Source organism: Salvelinus namaycush, chromosome 2, assembly GCF_016432855.1.
Source record: "Salvelinus namaycush isolate Seneca chromosome 2, SaNama_1.0, whole genome shotgun sequence".
In the NCBI taxonomy this organism is placed as follows: Eukaryota; Metazoa; Chordata; class Actinopteri; order Salmoniformes; family Salmonidae; genus Salvelinus; species Salvelinus namaycush.
This window is the reverse complement of record NC_052308.1, coordinates 73,975,039-73,995,302: the sequence shown is the minus strand read 5'-3', so window position 1 is coordinate 73,995,302 and position 20,264 is coordinate 73,975,039. Positions and strand designations below refer to the sequence as shown.

Here is a 20,264-nt window from a genome sequence, read left to right as displayed (position 1 = left end):
GAAAGTAGTCTAGAATGGACTATGGATTACAGTTTCTCCTGGCCCCTGAAAGTAGTCTACAATGGACTATGGATTACAGTTTCTCCTGGCCCCTGAAAGTAGTCTACAATGGACTATGGATTACAGTTTCTCCCGGCCCCTGAAAGTAGTCTATAATGGGCTACGGATTACAGTTTCTCCTGGCCCATGAAAGTAGTCTACAATGGACTATGGATTACAGTTTCTCCTGGCCCCTGAAAGTAGTCTACAATGGGCTATGGATTACAGTTTCTCCTGGCCCCTGAAAGTAGTCTACAATGGGCTATGGATTACAGTTTCTCCTGGCCCATGAAAGTAGTCTACAATGGACTATGGATTACAGTTTCTCCTGGCCCCTGAAAGTAGTCTACAATGGGCTATGGATTACAGTTTCTCCTGGCCCATAACCTACTTTCAGGTTGAGGAACCATCTAACAGAGTTTACAAATACTGAACTCCTCCTTTAAGGTTTTTAAATCTTATTTTTATCTCGGCCTGCAATCAAGTGATTTTATTGTGTTATTTAGACAGCTATTTTTATTGTAAAAAAAAAAGAACTACTCCTTCAACGGCATCTGCCCCTCTTACCTGTAGGTCCCTCCCTCTATGATAGGTACCAGGCGGGCGGCCATGACGGTCAGCTGTAGACAGGCAGCCTTCCTCAGGGGAACCCCCTGGTAGGACAGGGAGAACACCAGCGAGTAGTTCCCCGAACGCAGAGCCATCTTGGGCACCGAGAGCTGCAGCCGTCGCACGTCTACTTCCCCCGGGAGAGGGATCTTAGAGGCCAGAGGTGCTGCCACCTGGAGGTCGGAGGGTGAATAGAGTCACAACGCATCATCACCACAGTTTTTGCTCTGTACTGAAAGTGCTCCATCTTGAAAACTTGACTGCTGAGGTGCAACAAGTGACCCTTCACAAAGCCCTGGCCCATAACTTTTCCCCCGAGGTTGCAACAGTAACCAATGGGTCGGGGCTTAGCGAAGGGTCAATTGTTTGAGATTGTATTATTGACAGTGGATAATCAACACAATACAGAACAACATATTGATTTAAGGTGTGGTACCGAGTGGTCGTGGTTGCAGTGCGGGGTGTCGAAGATCTCCCAGAGGTACTGGGCTCCGTAGCGGATGCAAGCCTTCAGGTCCACGCTAGCCTCCACCAGGGTGGGCTGGTAGCGCCAGATGGCTAGCCTAGGAGCCTGGACTACCTGGACCTCTGGCTCCTCACACTCCAACACCCCGATGGTCACCTCCACCCTGGCTACCACCCAGCTCACCAAGTTACTACAGTTCACCTAGTGGTGGGGAGGAGAATTACGGTCAATCTGTGTTTATAAGATTTGTGTTTGTTATAAAATGGTATTGGGGGTTGGTTTACAGTAGAAAAGGGAAATTGGGTTTGCTGTCATTCATACAAAATCAAGAAACACATGAAAATAAACATGTAAAAAACATGTTGATGATAATAAATAAATAATGTAAACCTAGTGTACCTGGACCAGGTATTGACCTGGAAACGCGTACACATGTTCAACAGAGGAGGTGGTAGAGAGCAGGGGCGCAGAGCCGTCCCTAAAGTCCCAGAGGTAGGTAACGGGTGTGGATGGAGGGGCAACGCCCGCCGTCAGCATCACCGTCTTGTTGATGAAGGTGTCTCTGGGCTGGGCCTCCACCCGGGCCTCCGTCAGAACGTTCTGCACCTGGATGTGCCATGTGATGTTCTGGCCGTTTAGCAGGTTGAATGCCCTGGATGCATTAAGACAGATAGAATTTAGCAGATAGAAAACACAAAGCAACATGTAACAGAGTGTGTGGGTTTTCATATTGGTGGCCCCGGCGGGAATCGAACCAACAACCTTGCCATTGTTCGTAGGGTTACAAAATTACAGTAACTTTCCCCAAATTACAAGCATTTCCAAAAATCCTGGTTAGAAGATTCCCGAAATCAGAAGAGAATCAGCAGGATATCCTGGAACCTCCAACCAGGATGTCTGTAAAACCTGGGGAATTTTGGCGTTGCAAAGGAAGGCTCAGTTGGTACTTCAACAGAGAGTATTGGTGTTTCTGGCAGAAGGCACAACCTTTGTGTTGTGAGTCCCATATTCAGTTGGTACATCACCTCAACTAGAGGGTGAGTGACACGGCCTCATTTACAACAGACTTACAGTACAGACTTACAGTAAAGACTTTTCATAGCCTACATTTTGGTATTGGCGGCGCCAGCGGGAACTGATCCCTCTGCGTCACAAGCCCCGTACTCAGTTGATACCTTACCTCAGGTAGATGGTGAGTGACCCGGCCTGGTCGGGGTTGTAGGTCACCTCCTTCCCGATGTGGGGAAGGGGGAGGTGGTTAAGGTCAAAGGTCCACAGGAAGGTCACCGGGTTTCCTGTCAGGATGTCGGCTACCAAGGTCTTCTTGACGCCCACAGGCATGGCGGCGTCACAGCAGTCCAGGATACTCAGCATGCTCACTGGCTCCATCACCTCCACCTGCAGGTGGCGCCGCTCAGAACTCACCTGGGGAAATTATGAGATTACGGTAAAACAAGACAAAGGAAAACACAACAAACATCAACTATCATATGAGAATATATGTCATGAAATAGTATTGAGTTGTAATTTTGTTTATCAACTACAACGATATTAAAATGCTTAATAAAAATAAATAGTAATACAAAAAAGATAATCTAAACCCGATGCATTCTCCCCTGGAACTCCTGTATCTCACCTGGTTGTGTGCGGTCAGGTTTACCATGTAGGTGTCGACCCGGCTGAACTGGTGAACGTAGGTCTGGTTGAGGCCGAACACGGTCGAGTCTCCGCTGATGCTGAGGATGAAGCTCACGTTCGTCCCTGACGCCTTGGCGATGGTAAACTCCACCCTCTCCCCGACCGCCGCGATCCTCTTACTGGCCCTCAGCTCCAACCCCTGAATCTTATCCTGTACCGTCAACTCTCTGGAAAACGTCTCGCCGCTAACGTCGTTGGTAGCGTTTAGCATAACGGTGAACGGCCCTGGTTCACGGAAAACATGGGACACCGTCCGTCCAATCTCTGTTCTGCCCAGTAACAGCCAGGTCCAAGATACGGTGGTGCCGGTCCTTAATTCTCCGTGGAGGGAGACGTTGACGCCGGTGGCCACAAAGTTCTGCTCCGTGACGTTAGTCGTAGAGAACGTCAATCCCGTTACCACTTCCTGGACGTCAATGAACTTCGACACCGTCTCGGTGCTGACCTCATTGGACACTTCCACAGTAACGACCTTCATCCCTGGACTAGTGAACCAATGAACCACAGAGGGCTCATTCCCGCCTAGAGCGCCCTCATCAGCCGACCACCGGTACTGCATGTCCGAGCCTTTACTGGCCAACACCGTCAGGTTAGTGGAGGAGTTGACCGCCACGGGGTTGACGCTGGTCTCCAGGTACAGCTCTCCAACCGGATCGAGGAACTGGATGGTTCTGTTCACCGCAAGCGTTCCGAGGAGGTTGGTGGCCCGTAGGAAGACGTCACAGGGACCAGGGGTGGAGAAGTTGACCGGGATGGTCTTCCCGCTGAGGTTGAGCGCAGTGCTGACCGGCGCCAACTCCCTGAGGAGGTTCCAGCTAAAGGACATGTTGGTCCCTTCCCTCAGCGCGGCCTGGAGGTGGAGCAGACGGTTGGTGGCATAGCAACACCCCCCCTCGCCCCCCATCTCCTCCTCAGGCTGGATCTGCAGCCCCTCCAGCTCCCGCAGCACGTAGATGTACACGCTGGCCTGGGCTGAGCCCACGTCGCTCTCTGCCGTGACGATGACGTTGTACGTCCCCACCGACCGGAAGGTGTAATGAGTCTTCCATTCTTGGAGCCTGGGCGTGCAACCGTCACACAGGTTCCACGAAAACCGCACACCGTCGCCTTCCTCGAGGTGAGCCTTGAAGTTGACTGTGGCGTTTATGGGGACGTTGACCCGATCAGCGTTGACCACCAGGCCGCGGATGGGTGCCAGGACTGCCACGGCAACCCGGGTGTGGTTGCTGCTCACCGGGTTTGCCGCCGTCAGCGTGACATTGAAGACTCCAGAGACGTTGTAGGCGTGTGTCACGTTCGGCCCGGGGGTGAGGGGCGTTCCGTCGCCGAAATCCCAGGTGTAGAAGATGGCGGGCGCCAGCGAAGAGGTGGTGAAGAGGTACACCTCCCTCAGAGTCAGGTTATTGGATCTAGTCCCGTTATGTTGGATCAGAACTAGTCCTACCGGCCGCTGGATCTGAATCAGAACGCTGTCGTTACTGCAGGAGATGTTGTTGGACACAGTGACCGTCACCAGGTACTGACCAGGGCTTTTATAGGTGAACACCATGTCCTTATGGCCCTGGACAGGTGTAGAGTCGTCAATCACCCCAAAATCCCATAGGTAGGTGTAGTCGAAGTCTGGCCGGGCGCTGGCCCTGAACCGGCTCTCCTCCCCCAGTCTGAAGTTGTTCTTCTCTGGGGTCAGGGTCACGTTGGACACCGCCGGCTGGACGCACACCCACGCAAAGAAGTTGGCCTTGTTGACGCCGCTGGACAGCAGCAGGGAGAGATGGTAGTCCCCACTGCCCCAGTAGGAGTGGCTGATCCTGGGGCTGCCCAGGTGTGTCTGGTTGGGGGTCCCGTCCCCGAAGCTCCACTCATACAGGTGAGAGGAGGCATTCCCCGAAACGAAGGCCTGGAAGTGGACCTGGGTCAGCTCCCGGACGCAGCCCGCCGGCTCCAGCCTCACCACCTGCAGCACCAACACCTGGACAGGTACCAGGGTCCAGCGGGCGCTCACCGCGTTCCACGCCGTCACGTTTACCGTGTAGTTCCCGTCTTTCACGTAGGTGTGCGGAACCTCGGAATCCGCCGTCGTCACCATGGACCCGTCGCCCATGTCGAAGCTCCAGGTGACGTTGTTACCTGCCTCCAGGTGTGCAGAGATCATCGTCGGGGTGTTGAGCTCGGTCGGGGCGGAGGAGGTCGCCGTTAACCCTTTAATCTCCTCGTACACCAACATCTCAGCGCAGGCCTTCGTCCAGCTGATCGTATTATTCACGGACACACACACGTTATGGACGCCACTGTGGCCGACCCCGTAGGTGTGGTTGACGCGACGTTGAGGCCCCTCCCTGGAGGCGGAGCCATCGCCAAAATCCCACGTATAGACAATGCCATAGGCCGAGGGCAAGGCGTGAGCCTCAAATGCTGCTGGTTGGCCGGCCTGGAGGAGGCGGGGCTCTGTTTCTATGTCGACGTGGGTAAGAACACTGTAGACGTGCATGTCGATGCGCTGGGTTCTGTTCTCGTAGCGGTTAGACACAGACACCAGGACGGTGTACACTCCTACAGAGAGACAGGGAGGGGAGGGGGAAAGAGAAAAGCATGACATTGTCCACTTTTCCAAAATGTAACAAGACATTCCCAGTGACACTCCCAGATAGGGTTGATAAATCTTGGTAACATTCCCAAAATTCCCCGGTTTTTCAGAAATGCAGGTTGGAGGATTGTAGATTTCCTGCTTATTCCCTCCTGAATCCGGTAATCTTCTAACCGGTATTTCTGTAAAACCAGCTGTTTTAAAATAAAATACTGTAAATATAGCATGAATACTATAAGCCAGTAGAGAGGTGGATTAACAGACCTGGCTGGGGGTACTTGTATTTGACTTTGTTGGGCAGGAGCACCTGTGTAGGGGAGTCTGGTAGGGGAGGGTACAGGGAGGTGTTGTAGGGAGGTTTAAAGTCATACTCCTGGTAACCTCCGTCTCCAAACGACCACCTGGGGGACAGGGCACAATACAATCAATACACACACACACAGACACAGACACAGACACAGACACACACACACACACACACACACACACACACACACACACACACACACACAGACACACACACACACACACATTCTGGAAAGTTAAACTAGTGTCTGAGAAGCAGTGGAGGGTTTGGAGAGAGAGGAGTGGAAACTCTGGATCGCTCACTGAGATGAACAAGAGAGTGAAGAGAGACGGAGGGAAGGAGGGAAGGAGGGAGATGGAGGTAAAACGATAGAGTGGAGAGAGAGAGGGAAGGAGAGAGAGAAACGGAGGGGAACATTCCTGTCAGCAATCTGCTCTAACCACAAGACTGTAAATCAAAACCCTGTCCCACATAGAAGGCTGCCATTATCACACACAGAGACTGTGTGTGTGTGTGTGTGTGTGTGTGTGTGTGTGTGTGTGTGTGTGTGTGTGTGTGTGTGTGTGTGTGTGTGTGTGTGTGTGTGTGTGTGTGTGTGTGTGTGTCATGTGTCAAAGAGAGAGAAAAAGAGATCTGTAGACATGTATAGGAGACAGTCTCAGAGAGATGTAGACATGTTTAGGAGACAGTCTCAGAGAGATGTAGACATGTATAGGAGACAGTCTCAGAGAGATGTAGACATGTATAGGAGACAGTCTCAGAGAGATGTAGACATGTATAGGAGACAGTCTCAGAGAGATGTAGACATGTATAGGAGACAGTCTCAGAGAGATGTATACATGTTTAGGAGACAGTCTCAGAGAGATGTATACATGTTTAGGAGACAGTCTCAGAGAGATGTAGACATGTATAGGAGACAGTCTCAGAGAGATGTAGACATGTATAGGAGACAGTCTCAGAGAGATGTATACATGTTTAGGAGACAGTCTCAGAGAGATGTAGACATGTATAGGAGACAGTCTCAGAGAGATGTATACATGTTTAGGAGACAGTCTCAGAGAGATGTAGACATGTATAGGAGACAGTCTCAGTCTCAGAGAGATGTAGACATGTATAGGAGACAGTCTCAGAGAGATGTAGACATGTATAGGAGACAGTCTCAGTCTCAGAGAGATGTAGACATGTATAGGAGACAGTCTCAGAGAGATGTAGACATGTATAGGAGACAGTCTCAGAGAGATGTAGACATGTATAGGAGACAGTCTCAGAGAGATGTATACATGTATAGGAGACAGTCTCAGTCTCAGAGAGATGTAGACATGTATAGGAGACAGTCTCAAAGAGATGTAGACATGTATAGGAGACAGTCTCAGAGAGATGTAGACATGTATAGGAGACAGTCTCAGAGAGATGTAGACATGTATAGGAGACAGTCTCAGAGAGATGTAGACATGTTTAGGAGACAGTCTCAGAGAGATGTAGACATGTATAGGAGACAGTCTCAGAGAGATGTATACATGTTTAGGAGACAGTCTCAGAGAGATGTAGACATGTATAGGAGACAGTCTCAGAGAGATGTAGACATGTATAGGAGACAGTCTCAGTCTCAGAGAGATGTAGACATGTATAGGAGACAGTCTCAAAGAGATGTAGACATGTTTAGGAGACAGTCTAAGCATTAGCTTGGTTTGGTCTGTGTTTATGATATGTTGGTGTGCGTGCTTGCGTGTGTATGTGTGTGTGTGTGCGCGTGTCCCTCACACGCTACAACCTACCGGAAGGTGGCGTCCACGGACATATCTAGGACCACGGTTGTGGTCAGAAACTGGTCCGAGCCCTGCGTGACCACGCCAGGCACGCCGGTGACCGTGAGGTTGACCATGGGGTTCATACGGTCGACCGTCACGTTGAAGTGGTCCGTCAGGTTGCTCACATGGTTCATTGCCGTCACCTGTAGGATAGGAGGAGATTGATTGGTTGATGGATTGATTACCCACATCTCTCTGCTTCTACCTGATCCCAGCAGGTGTCTGTTCCATATCGCTGGTGGACAGGGGGGGGAGAGCTCTCCCAACTCTCCACATGTCTCTCTCTGCTTCTACCTGATCCCAGCAGGTGTCTGTTCCATATGGCTGGTGGACAGGGGGGGGAGAGCTCTCCCAACTCTCCACATGTCTCTCTCTGCTTCTACCTGATCCCAGCAGGTGTCTGTTCCATATGGCTGGTGGACAGGGGGGGGAGAGCTCTCCCAACTCTCCACATGTCTCTCTCTGCTTCTACCTGATCCCAGCAGGTGTCTGTTCCATATGGCTGGTGGACAGGGGGGGGGGGGGGAGAGCTCCCCCAACTCTCCACATGTCTCTCTCTGTTTCTACCTGATCCCAGCAGGTGTCTGTTCCATATGGCTGGTGGACAGGGGGGGTGGAGAACTCTCCCAACTCTCCACATGTCTCTCTCTGCTTCTACCTGATCCCAGCAGGTGTCTGTTCCATATGGCTGGTGGACAGGGGGGGGGAGCTCCCCCAACTCTCCACATATCTCTCTCTGCTTCTACCTGATCCCAGCAGGTGTCTATTCCATATGGCTGGTGGACAGGGGGGGGGGGGGGGGAGAGCTCCCCCAACTCTCCACATGTCTCTCTCTGCTTCTACCTGATCCCAGCAGGTGTCTGTTCCATATGGCTGGTGGACAGGGGGGGGGGAGCTCCCCCAACTCTCCACATGTCTCTCTCTGCTTCTACCTGATCCCAGTAGGTGTCTGTTCCATATGGCTGGTGGACAGGGGGGGGGGGGGGGGGGAGCTCCCCCTTATCCGTTGATTCATTGATTGATTGATTGTGTTTATTGTCCTTTATGAGGGACAGCTTTCACAAGGTCCTATGTTACACCCATCGAGATACTAACAGCACTACTGGGGGTTTCTAAAGGTCAAACCGATACCAGTGTGTTGCTCACCGTATATCTTCCTCCACTGTCCCAGTCCCCATACAGAGTTCTAACCAGTCTTCATCTACTGTCCCAGTCCCCATACAGAGTTCTAACCAGTCTTCATCTACTGTCCCAGTCCCCATACAGAGTTCTAACCAGTCTTCATCTACTGTCCCAGTCCCTATACAGAGTTATAACCAGTCTTCATCTACTGTCCCAGTCCCTATACAGAGTTCTAACCAGTCTTCATCTACTGTCCCAGTCCCCATACAGAGTTCTAACCAGTCTTCATCTACTGTCCCAGTCCCTGTACAGAGATTTAACCAGTCTTCGTCTACTGTCCCAGTCCCCATACAGAGTTCTAACCAGTCTTCATCTACTGTCCCAGTCCCTATACAGAGTTCTAACCAGTCTTCATCTACTGTCCCAGTCCCCATACAGAGTTCTAACCAGTCTTCATCTACTGTCCCAGTCCCCATACAGAGTTCTAACCAGTCTTCATCTACTGTCCCAGTCCCCATACAGAGTTCTAACCAGTCTTCATCTACTGTCCCAGTCCCCATACAGAGTTCTAACCAGTCTTCATCTACTGTCCCAGTCCCCATACAGAGTTATAACCAGTCTTCATCTACTGTCCCAGTCCCTATACAGAGTTCTAACCAGTCTTCATCTACTGTCCCAGTCCCCATACAGAGTTCTAACCAGTCTTCATCTACTGTCCCAGTCCCTATACAGAGTTCTAACCAGTCTTCATCTACTGTCCCAGTCCCCATACAGAGTTCTAACCAGTCTTCATCTACTGTCCCAGTCCCCATACAGAGTTCTAACCAGTCTTCATCTACTGTCCCAGTCCCTATACAGAGTTCTAACCAGTCTTCATCTACTGTCCCAGTCCCCATACAGAGATCCAACCAGTCTTCATCTACTGTCCCAGTCCCCATACAGAGATCCAACCAGTCTTCATCTACTGTCCCAGTCCCCATACAGAGTTCTAACCAGTCTTCATCTACTGTCCCAGTCCCCATACAGAGTTCTAACCAGTCTTCATCTACTGTCCCAGTCCCCATACAGAGTTCTAACCAGTCTTCATCTACTGTCCCAGTCCCTATACAGAGTTCTAACCAGTCTTCATCTACTGTCCCAGTCCCTATACAGAGATCTAACCAGTCTTCCTCCACTGTCCCAGTCCCCATACAGAGTTCTAACCAGTCTTCATCTACTGTCCCAGTCCCTATACAGAGTTCTAACCAGTCTTCATCTACTGTCCCAGTCCCCATACAGAGATCTAACCAGTCTTCATCTACTGTCCCAGTCCCCATACAGAGTTCTAACCAGTCTTCATCTACTGTCCCAGTCCCCATACAGAGTTCTAACCAGTCTTCATCTACTGTCCCAGTCCCCATACAGAGATCCAACCAGTCTTCCTCTACTGTCCCAGTCCCTATACAGAGATCCAACCAGTCTTTATCTACTGTCCCAGTCCCCATACAGAGATCTAACCAGTCTTCATCTACTGTCCCAGTCCCCATACAGAGTTCTAACCAGTCTTCATCTACTGTCCCAGTCCCCATACAGAGTTCTAACCAGTCTTCATCTACTGTCCCAGTCCCTATACAGAGATCCAACCAGTCTTCATCTACTGTCCCAGTCCCCATACAGAGATCCAACCAGTCTTTCTCTACTGTCCCAGTCCCCATACAGAGTTCTAACCAGTCTTCCTCTACTGTCCCAGTCCCCATACAGAGATCCAACCAGTCTTCCTCTACTGTCCCAGTCCCCATACAGAGATCCAACCAGTCTCCTCTGATTCAAAACACACGTGACCGCCCTCCTTGACAACGAACCAACCAATTGAGCTCTACAAAAAGGTACCAATTGGATAGCTCCATGGGTGACATTTCAAGCTAGCTGTGGACGGAGCTTACGACACGTTCTTCATAACTCTGTTATGACTCTGTTATGACTCTGTTGACTCTGTTATGATTCTGTTATGATTCTGTTATGATTCTGTTATGACTCTGTTGACTCTGTTATGATTCTGTTATGATTCTGTTATGATTCTGTTATGACTCTGTTGACACTGTTATGACTCTGTTATGATTCTGTTATGACTCTGTTGACACTGTTATGACTCTGTTATGACTCTGTTGACACTGTTATGACTCTGTTATGACACTGTTATGACTCTGTTATGATTCTGTTATGATTCTGTTATGACTCTTTTATGATTCTGTTATGACTGTGTTATGACTCTGTTGACTCTGTCATGATTCTGTTATGATTCTGTTATGACTCTTTTATGATTCTGTTATGACTGTGTTATGACTCTGTTGACACTGTTATAACCCTGTTGACTCTGTTATGACTCTGTTATAACCCTGTTAGAACTCTGTTGACTCTGTTATGACTCTGTTGACACTGTTATGACTCTGTTATAACCCTGTTATGACTCTGTTATAACCCTGTTAGAACTCTGTTGACACTGTTATGACTCTGTTGACTCTGTTATGACTCTGTTATAACCCTGTTATGACTCTGTTAACAGAGGTTTCCCATCACATTTCTGAGGTAGAGATTTCCCATAACTACAGATCTAGGATTTGAACTCTTTCTGTTTGTCATGCTGGTGTTGCACAGAAGTGGTGGATGAGTTGGTGGGGAGTCTCAGATCTGGTGAAAACTGATGCCGAAAGTAGCAGGACATGGGGCCCATATATCAGTGTCATCTATGTTGTATTGTGTGTGTGTGTGTGTGTGTCTGTGTGTGTGTGTGTGTGTGTGTGTGGTGTGTGTGTGTGTGTGTGTGTGTGTGTGTGTGTGTGTGTGTGTGTGTGTGTGTGTGTGTGTGTGTGTGTGTGTGTGTGTGTCTCACCGATAGTTTGTAGACAGCTGGGTTCTGGTATATGATGTTCAGCACTGTGTTGTAGTAGGTGAAGTAGGGCTTATCATCCACCGTCCATTTAAAGGTTGGGTTGGAACCTCCCTCTACAGCAGCAGTATAGCTCTGGAACACACAGAGAGGAGATCACACACACACACACACACACACACACACACACACACACACACACACACACACACACACACACACACACACACACACACACACACACACACACACACACACACCACACATACACCCAACACACACAGACACACACACACACACACACACACACACACACACACACACACACACACACACACACACACACACACACACACACACCCCACACACACCCCCCCAACACACAGACCCCCAACACACACACAGACACACACAGACACACACACACACACACACACACATCAAACTCACCACGACTGATTCCATGAGGACTCTGTGTCTGGGATGAGGCTGGACCACCAGACCTCTCAGAGGTTCCTCCACCCCGACCAACAGGCTGAGACTGGCCTCCGTCACCTCGCTGTGCACACACACACACACACACACACACACACACACACACACACACACACACACACACACACACACACACACACACACACACACGTGATGAGCAACATTGAGACTTGAAGACTTGTGTTAGCTTCCCTAACAGACTGATATACTGTATGTGATATACTATATGTAGATATACTGTATGTAGATATACTGTATGTGATATACTGTATGTGATATACTGTATGTGATATACTGTATGTAGATATACTGTATGTAGATATACTCTATGTGATATACTGTCTATACAATCACACTGTATGTAGATATACTGTATGTAGATATACTGTATGTGATATACTGTATGTGATATACTGTATGTGATATACTGTATGTGATATACTGTATGTAGATATACTGTATGTAGATATACTGTATGTGATATACTATATGTGATATACTATATGTGATATACTGTATGTAGATATACTGTATGTAGATATACTGTATGTGATATACTGTATGTAGATATACTGTATGTAGATATACTGTATGTGATATACTGTATGTAGATATACTGTATGTGATATACTGTATGTAGATATACTGTATGTGATATACTGTATGTGATATACTGTATGTAGATATACTGTATGTAGATATACTGTATGTGATATACTGTATGTGATATACTGTATGTAGATATACTGTATGTAGATATACTGTATGTGATATACTGTATGTGATATACTGTATGTGATATATTGTATGTAGATATACTGTATGTGATATACTGTATGTGATATACTGTATGTAGATATACTGTATGTGATATATTGTATGTAGATATATTGTATGTAGATATACTCTATGTGATATACTATATGTGATATACTGTATGTAGATATACTGTATGTGATATACTGTATGTAGATATACTGTATGTAGATATACTCTATGTGATATACTGTATGTAGATTTACTGTCTGTAGATATACTGTATGTGATATACTGTATGTAGATATACTGTATGTGATATACTGTATGTAGATATACTGTATGTGATATACTGTATGTAGATATAATGTATGTGATATACTGTATGTGATATACTTATGTGATATACTGTATGTGATATACTGTATGTAGATATACTGTATGTGATATACTGTATGTGATATACTGTATGTAGATATACTCTATTTGATATACTGTATGTAGATATACTGTATGTGATATACTGTATGTAGATATACTGTATGTGATATACTGTATGTGATATACTGTATGTGATATACTGTATGTAGATATACTGTATGTGATATACTGTATGTGATATACTGTATGTAGATATACTGTATGTGCTATACTGTATGTGATATACTGTATGTAGATATACTCTATGTGATATACTCTATGTGATATACTGTATGTAAATATACTGTATGTAGATATACTGTATGTAGATATACTGTATGTGATATACTGTATGTAGATATACTGTATGTGATATACTGTATGTGATATACTGTATGTAGATATACTGTATGTGATATACTGTATGTAGATATACTGTATGTAGATATATGGTATGTGATATACTGAATGTAGATATACTGTATGTGATATACTGTATGTGATATACTGTATGTAGATATACTGTATGTGATATACTGTATGTAGATATACTGTATGTAGATATACTGTATGTGATATACTGTATGTGATATACTGTATGTAGATATACTGTATGTAGATATACTGTATGTGATATACTGTATGTGATATACTGTATGTAGATATACTGTATGTAGATATATGGTATGTGATATACTGTATGTGATATACTGTATGTAGATATACTGTATGTGATATACTGTATGTGATATACTGTATGTGATATAATGTATGTGATATACTGTATGTAGATATACTGTATGTAGATATACTGTATGTGATATACTGTATGTGATATACTGTATGTGATATACTGTATGTAGATATACTGTATGTGATATACTGTATGTGATATACTGTATGTAGATGTACTGTATGTAGATATACTGTATGTAGATATACTGTATGTGATATAATGTATGTGATATACTGTATGTAGATATACTGTATGTAGATATACTGTATGTGATATACTGTATTTTGATATACTCTATGTGATATACTATATGTAGATATACTGTATGTAGATATACTGTATGTGATATACTATATGTGATATACTGTATGTAGATATACTGTATGTAGATATACTGTATGTGATATACTGTATGTGATATACTGTATTTAGATATACTCTATGTGATATACTATATGTAGATATACTGTATGTAGATATACTGTATGTAGATACACTCTTAGAGAAAAGGGTTCCAGAAGGGTTCGCTGTCCCCATAGCAGAACCCTTTTTGGTTCCAGGTAGAACCCTTTTTTGTTTCCAGGGTAGAACCATTTTGGGTTGCATGTAGAACCCTCTGTGGAACATGGAACCAAAAGGGTTCTACCTGGAACCAAAGGGTTCTCCTATTGGGACAGCCGAAGATCCCTTTTATGTTCTATTACGCACCCTTTGTTCAGTGTATGGATGTATAGAATCCTAGAGATATCTGACCTGTGTGCTGACAGATTCACCACCACTGGCCCCCTCTCGTCCCCTAGCCCCAGATCTATCACCGCAAACAGACTGTGGCTCTGGTTCTCCCCCCCGCTCCCTGGTTCTCCTTCCCTGCCTGCCCCTCTACACTCCCCCACAGTGGGCAGGAAGTCAGGGGGGCAGTGGTCCTGGAAGAAGACACTCTGGTTGCTTCCCTGCCAGTGGACTTTGGCTCCGTACTGGGAGTGGACCCGGAGCAGAACCACCGTCTGGTTGGGCCTGGATCACAATCACAATCATTTGTATTTGCCAAGTACATTAATTCACATGTGCCAGGAATTTGACCAGGTGAAATGGTACTGATAATATCTTACAATAAACAGAATATACAAGACAGAATATTAATAAAGTCATTTATGAATCCAATCCAATCAAACACAACACACACAACACACAACACAACACATCACGTTACCTGAAGTAGTAGGTTCCGTTCTGAGAGGGGGGGTGGAGGACGGTGAGGCCCAGGGGAGGGACCACGCGGACGGGACATGACGCCGTGACGGGGAAGGCAGGGTCGTCGGAGGTCACCTCCAGGCTATAGAGCCCCGGCTGGGGGAGGCCGGAGGAGAGCTGGGACCCCTGTAGCTGGGTCTCACTATGCCCAACGTAGAGCACCCTGATCGGGCAGACCACGTCCGCAGCCCAGCCTCCTCCTCGAACATCCTCCAGGGTTATTTCAACGCTCTGGTCCAGGTCCACGGAACCTTCTGATTGGTTGGAGTTGGCCCACAGCCAGTCGGATTGGTTGAGGGCCAGGATTGGCTGTCGCCACGGCGACTGGGGTGAAGGGTCACAGCGGAGCAGGGAGGCGGGGCCGGCGTCGTGCTGCAGGCCGATGATGTCGCCGGGGGAGACCAGCAGGTCCTCGACACGCTCCCTCACCTAAGGGGAAAGGAGAGGAGGAGAGAGGAGGTCAGTGTGTTTTAAAAGTACTAGTTGTGTTTTGTTGTGTGTAGTTGTGTGTATCACTGTAGGTGTTTTGTTCTTTCATCATTGTGTTCATTTGGTGTGTGTGTGTGTGTGTGTGTGTGTGTGTGTGTGTGTGTGTGTGTGTGCGCGCGTGCGTGTGTGTGTGTGTGTGTGTGTGTGTGTGTGTGTGTGTGTGTGTGTGTGTGTGTGTGTGTGTGTGTGTGTGTGTGTGTGTGTGTGTGTGCGTCCATCCACTCACCAGTATGTGTGTAACAGGTCCAGCAGGCAGTTTAACCACCACCTCATCCACCAGGCTGTAGCTAGGACGCAGCGCCCCGGGTGGCAGAGGGTCTGCCTGGGTACAGTTGGCACAGGATCCAGAGTGGCAGGGGCTGGCTAGGGGTAGGCAGCGACCCAGGAAGGGGCACCACTGCTGGGGAGGAGGGCAGGAGGTGGAGGGTAAAGGGGTGGAGGTGCTGGGCTCCATGGAGACACACAGAGCCACAGGATGACATAGGGGACCACCACATCCTGGAGGGAGGAGAGTCGGGGTCATCATGACAGAAACAACATCATGACAGAAACATCAACATGACAGAAACATCTTCATGACAGAAACATCATCATGACAGAAACATCATCATGACAGAAACATCATGACAGAAACATTATGACAGAAACATCATCATGACAGAAACATTGTCATGACAGAAACATCAACATGACAGAAACGTCATCATGACAGAAACATCATCATGACAGAAACATCATCATGACAGAAACATCAACATGACAGAAACATCATCATGACAGAAACATCATCATGACAGAAACATCATCATGACAGAGACATCCACATGACAGAAACATAATTATGACAGAAACATCATCATGACAGAAACATCATCATGACAGAAACATCATCATGACAGAAACATTATGACAGAAACATCATCATGACAGAAACATCCACATGACAGAAACATCAACATAACATCCAGTGCTTAATTTGAGACAGAACAGGATCCGGCACCTCTACCTAACCCTAACCCACCTCTACCTAACCCTAACCCACCTCTACCTAACCCTAACCCACCTCTACCTAACCCTAACCCACCTCTACCTAACCCTAACCCACCTCTACCTAACCCTAACCCACCTCTACCTAACCCTAACCCACCTCTACCTAACCCTAACCCACCTCTACCTAACCCTAACCCACCTCTACCTAACCCTAACCCACCTCTACCTAACCCTAACCCACCTCTACGTTTTGGACTGTTATGATCCAGAACCTATGTGGCCGGATCAGGTACCTCTCGTGATACATTTTGCAAAGTAAAAAATATTATAAAAGCGTTCAAAGTTAATGTGAATTGCCTTTTCGTTAATTATCCTGCCCCCCCCCCCAACAAAAAACGTGATGTTAAAAAGTAGATGTTCAGCCGGGCCTGATAGTTGATTCGGACCGGGCCTGATAGTTGATTCGGGCCGGGCCTGATAGTTGATTCGGGCCGGGCCTGATAGTTGATTCGGACCGGGCCTGATAGTTGATTCGGGCCGGGCCTGATAGTTGATTCGGACCGGGCCTGATAGTTGATTCGGGCCGGGCCTGATAGTTGATTCGGGCCGGGCCTGATAGTTGATTCGGGCCGGGCCTGATAGTTGATTCGGGCCGGGCCTGATAGTTGATTCGGGCCGGGCCTGATAGTTGATTCGGGCCGGGCCTGATAGTTGATTCGGACCGGGCCTGATAGTTGATTCGGACCGGGCCTGATAGTTGATTCGGGCCGGGCCTGATAGTTGATTCGGACCGGGCCTGATAGTTGATTCGGACCGCGCCTGATAGTTGATTCGGGCCGGGCCTGATAGTTGATTCGGACCGGGCCTGATAGTTGATTCGGACCGGGCCTGATAGTTGATTCGGACCGGGCCTGATAGTTGATTCGGACCGGCCTTATGGTTTGTGCAACATTGCAACCTGTTTGAGACCAACATGTAGCTGTGTGAGTAGCAAGCCTGTATCTCTCACAGAACTAGAATGAGATTCACTTTCTGTGTTCTCTCTCTCTGTTCTGATGGACATGAGCCTGCAACTCCCGTCTCTCCAGCGTTGCACTTCATCATTTATTTAGTTACAGAATTACTGCTGTCTGTTCAGAAAGAAATGATATCATTCAGAATGTCCTACTACACCATGAGAAGGCCTATCATTTAGCCACAGAGGATCAATAGCTTCTTTTAAAAACTGCCTGGCTGTGGATTGTGTGTAGCCCAATAACAAGGCCTACAGTCAGGAATGTTCTGCAAATCTGTCAGTGATCGACAGCATGCAGACAAAACAGGCCTTTCACAATATTACAAATACAAATCGCAGGAAAACACAGGTTGGAAAGCAAATGTCTCCTGCAGAAAACAGAAGACTCTAATCTGTCTGCTGTAGGCTGACAAAATCTCCTCACATCGTGTCTCCTCACATCGTGTCTCCACACATCGTGTATCCTCACATCGTGTCTCCACACATCGTGTATCCTCACATCGTGTCTCCACACATCGTGTCTCCTCACATCGTGTCTCCTCACATCGTGTCTCCACACATCGTGTCTCCTCACATCGTGTCTCCTCACATCGTGTCTCCTCACATCGTGTCTCCTCACATCGTGTCTCCTCACATCTTGTTTCCACACATCGTGTCTCCTCACATCGTGTCTCCTCACATCGTGTCTCCTCACATCGTGTCTCCACACATCGTGTCTCCTCACATCGTGTCTCCACACATCGTGTCTCCTCACATCGTGTCTCCTCACATCGTGTCTCCTCACATCGTGTCTCCTCACATCGTGTCTCCACACATCGTGTCTCCTCACATCGTGTCTCCACACATCGTGTCTCCTCACATCGTGTCTCCACACATCGTGTCTCCTCACATCTTGTCTCCACACATCGTGTCTCCTCACATCGTGTCTCCTCACATCGTGTCTCCTCACATCGTGTCTCCTCACATCGTGTCTCCACACATCTTGTCTCCTCACATCTTGTCTCCTCACATCGTGTCTCCACACATCGTGTCTCCTCACATCGTGTCTCCTCACATCGTGTCTCCTCACATCGTGTCTCCACACATCGTGTCTCCTCACATCGTGTCTCCTCACATCGTGTCTCCTCACATCGTGTCTCCTCACATCGTGTCTCCACACATCGTGTCTCCTCACATCGTGTCTCCTCACATCGTGTCTCCTCACATCTTGTCTCCTCACATCGTGTCTCCACACATCGTGTCTCCACACATCGTGTCTCCTCACATCGTGTCTCCTCACATCGTGTCTCCTCACATCGTGTCTCCTCACATCGTGTCTCCACACATCGTGTCTCCACACATCGTGTCTCCTCACATCGTGTCTCCTCACATCGTGTCTCCTCACATCGTGTCTCCTCACATCGTGTCTCCTCACATCTTGTCTCCTCACATCTTGTCTCCTCACATCGTGTCTCCTCACATCGTGTCTCCTCACATCTAGGTCTAGACTATTTATGTGTTCAAGACAAGGTCGATTTTTATTGATCTCAGATTCTCAGTTTGTCAGATTCAAAGTAGCCTGCAATTTCCATCATTTGTGAGTCATTGAAAAAGATTCTGTCAGTCTCCAGTCATCTACAGAATTGCATGAAATGCGTTCATAAAAAGCAAGACTTTTCCCGGACCCTCGGCTACTAAACATGTTCCCAGTGTGTGAAGCTTCTCTAAGTGCCTCTACTCGACGGCTCTATGCTGCTACGCAAATGTGATGATATGCATGAAGGATTTATTACATAAGGGCATTTTTTTCTCAGACATTCTGGTACCTCAGAAGCCCCCACCCTGCTCACTTTTGGTTCCGGAACCTCCCAATGGAAACATCCTCATGACATGAAACATCAGAATCTGTCATTTCAGCCTTCGGTTTTACGACTTAAGCAGTTCAGAGTATTGAGCTTTCTGTCTTGACAGATGAAAAACAGCAAAACTAAACTAAACTTTCCACTGACAGGAAGCCAAAAGGCAGAGGAAGAGATGGAGGGATGGAGAGGATGGGAGAGAAGGAGAGAGCTGGCAGAGGGAGAGAAAGAGAGAGCTGGAAGAGGGAGAGAAAGAGAGAGCTGGCAGAGGGAGAGAAAGAGAGAGCTGGCAGAGGGAGAGAAAGAGAGAGCTGGAAGAGGGAGAGAAAGAGAGAGCTGGCAGAGGGAGAGAAAGAGAGAGCTGGCAGAGGGAGAGAAAGAGAGAGCTGGCAGACGGAGAGAAAGAGAGAGCTGGCAGAGGGAGAGAAAGAGAGAGCTGGCAGAGGGAGAGAAAGAGAGAGAGAAAGAGAGAGCTGGAAGAGGGAGAGAAAGAGAGAGCTGGCAGAGGGAGAGAAAGAGAGAGCTGGCAGAGGGAGAGAAAGAGAGAGAGAAAGAGAGAGCTGGAAGAGGGAGAGAAAGAGAGAGCTGGCAGAGGGATAGAAAGAGAGAGCTGGCAGAGGGAGAGAAAGAGAGAGCTGGAAGAGGGAGAGAAAGAGAGAGCTGGCAGAGGGAGAGAAAGAGAGAGCTGGCAGACGGAGAGAAAGAGAGAGCTGGCAGAGGGAGAGAAAGAGAGAGCTGGCAGAGGGAGAGAAAGAGAGAGAGAAAGAGAGAGCTG

General features: G+C 47.6%; 2 protein-coding genes across 2 annotated transcripts in view; both read right to left on the bottom strand.

Annotated features, from left to right (window-relative positions):
* Positions 1-3,673, bottom strand: part of LOC120018245 (polycystin-1-like) — a 70,376-nt gene extending 66,703 nt beyond the window's left edge. Inside the window, exons 1-5 of the mRNA XM_038961338.1 lie at positions 2,751-3,673; positions 2,295-2,539; positions 1,514-1,766; positions 1,085-1,315; positions 607-821 (exon numbers count right to left, since the gene is read on the bottom strand). Coding sequence (XP_038817266.1) covers positions 607-821; positions 1,085-1,315; positions 1,514-1,766; positions 2,295-2,539; positions 2,751-3,638 — 1,832 coding nt within the window. The 5' untranslated portion in view covers positions 3,639-3,673. The remainder of the gene's footprint in view (positions 1-606; positions 822-1,084; positions 1,316-1,513; positions 1,767-2,294; positions 2,540-2,750) is intronic.
* On the bottom strand, positions 3,653-16,100 carry LOC120023468 (polycystin-1-like). Its single transcript, XM_038967496.1, has 9 exons — positions 15,873-16,100; positions 15,117-15,586; positions 14,660-14,920; positions 11,950-12,058; positions 11,503-11,634; positions 7,479-7,654; positions 5,661-5,797; positions 3,700-5,362; positions 3,653-3,662 (listed from the first exon to the last, which is right to left on the bottom strand). The coding sequence occupies exons 1-9, from the start codon at positions 16,098-16,100 to the stop codon at positions 3,653-3,655; spliced, it is 3,186 nt and encodes a 1,061-aa protein (XP_038823424.1).
* Between the last annotated feature and the right edge of the window lie 4,164 nt (positions 16,101-20,264).

Excerpts from the sequence above, each read along its gene's own strand:
- LOC120023468 (XM_038967496.1), bottom strand. The coding sequence starts at position 16,100 with ATGGAGCCCAGCACCTCCACCCCTTTACCCTCCACCTCCTGCCCTCCT. Across the intron at positions 11,635-11,949 it reads TCCTCATGGAATCAGTCGTG|AGCTATACTGCTGCTGTAGA; the intron begins GTGAGTTTGATG and ends TGTGTGTTCCAG. Across the intron at positions 7,655-11,502 it reads CAGCTGTCTACAAACTATCG|GTGACGGCAATGAACCATGT; the intron begins GTGAGACACACA and ends CCTATCCTACAG.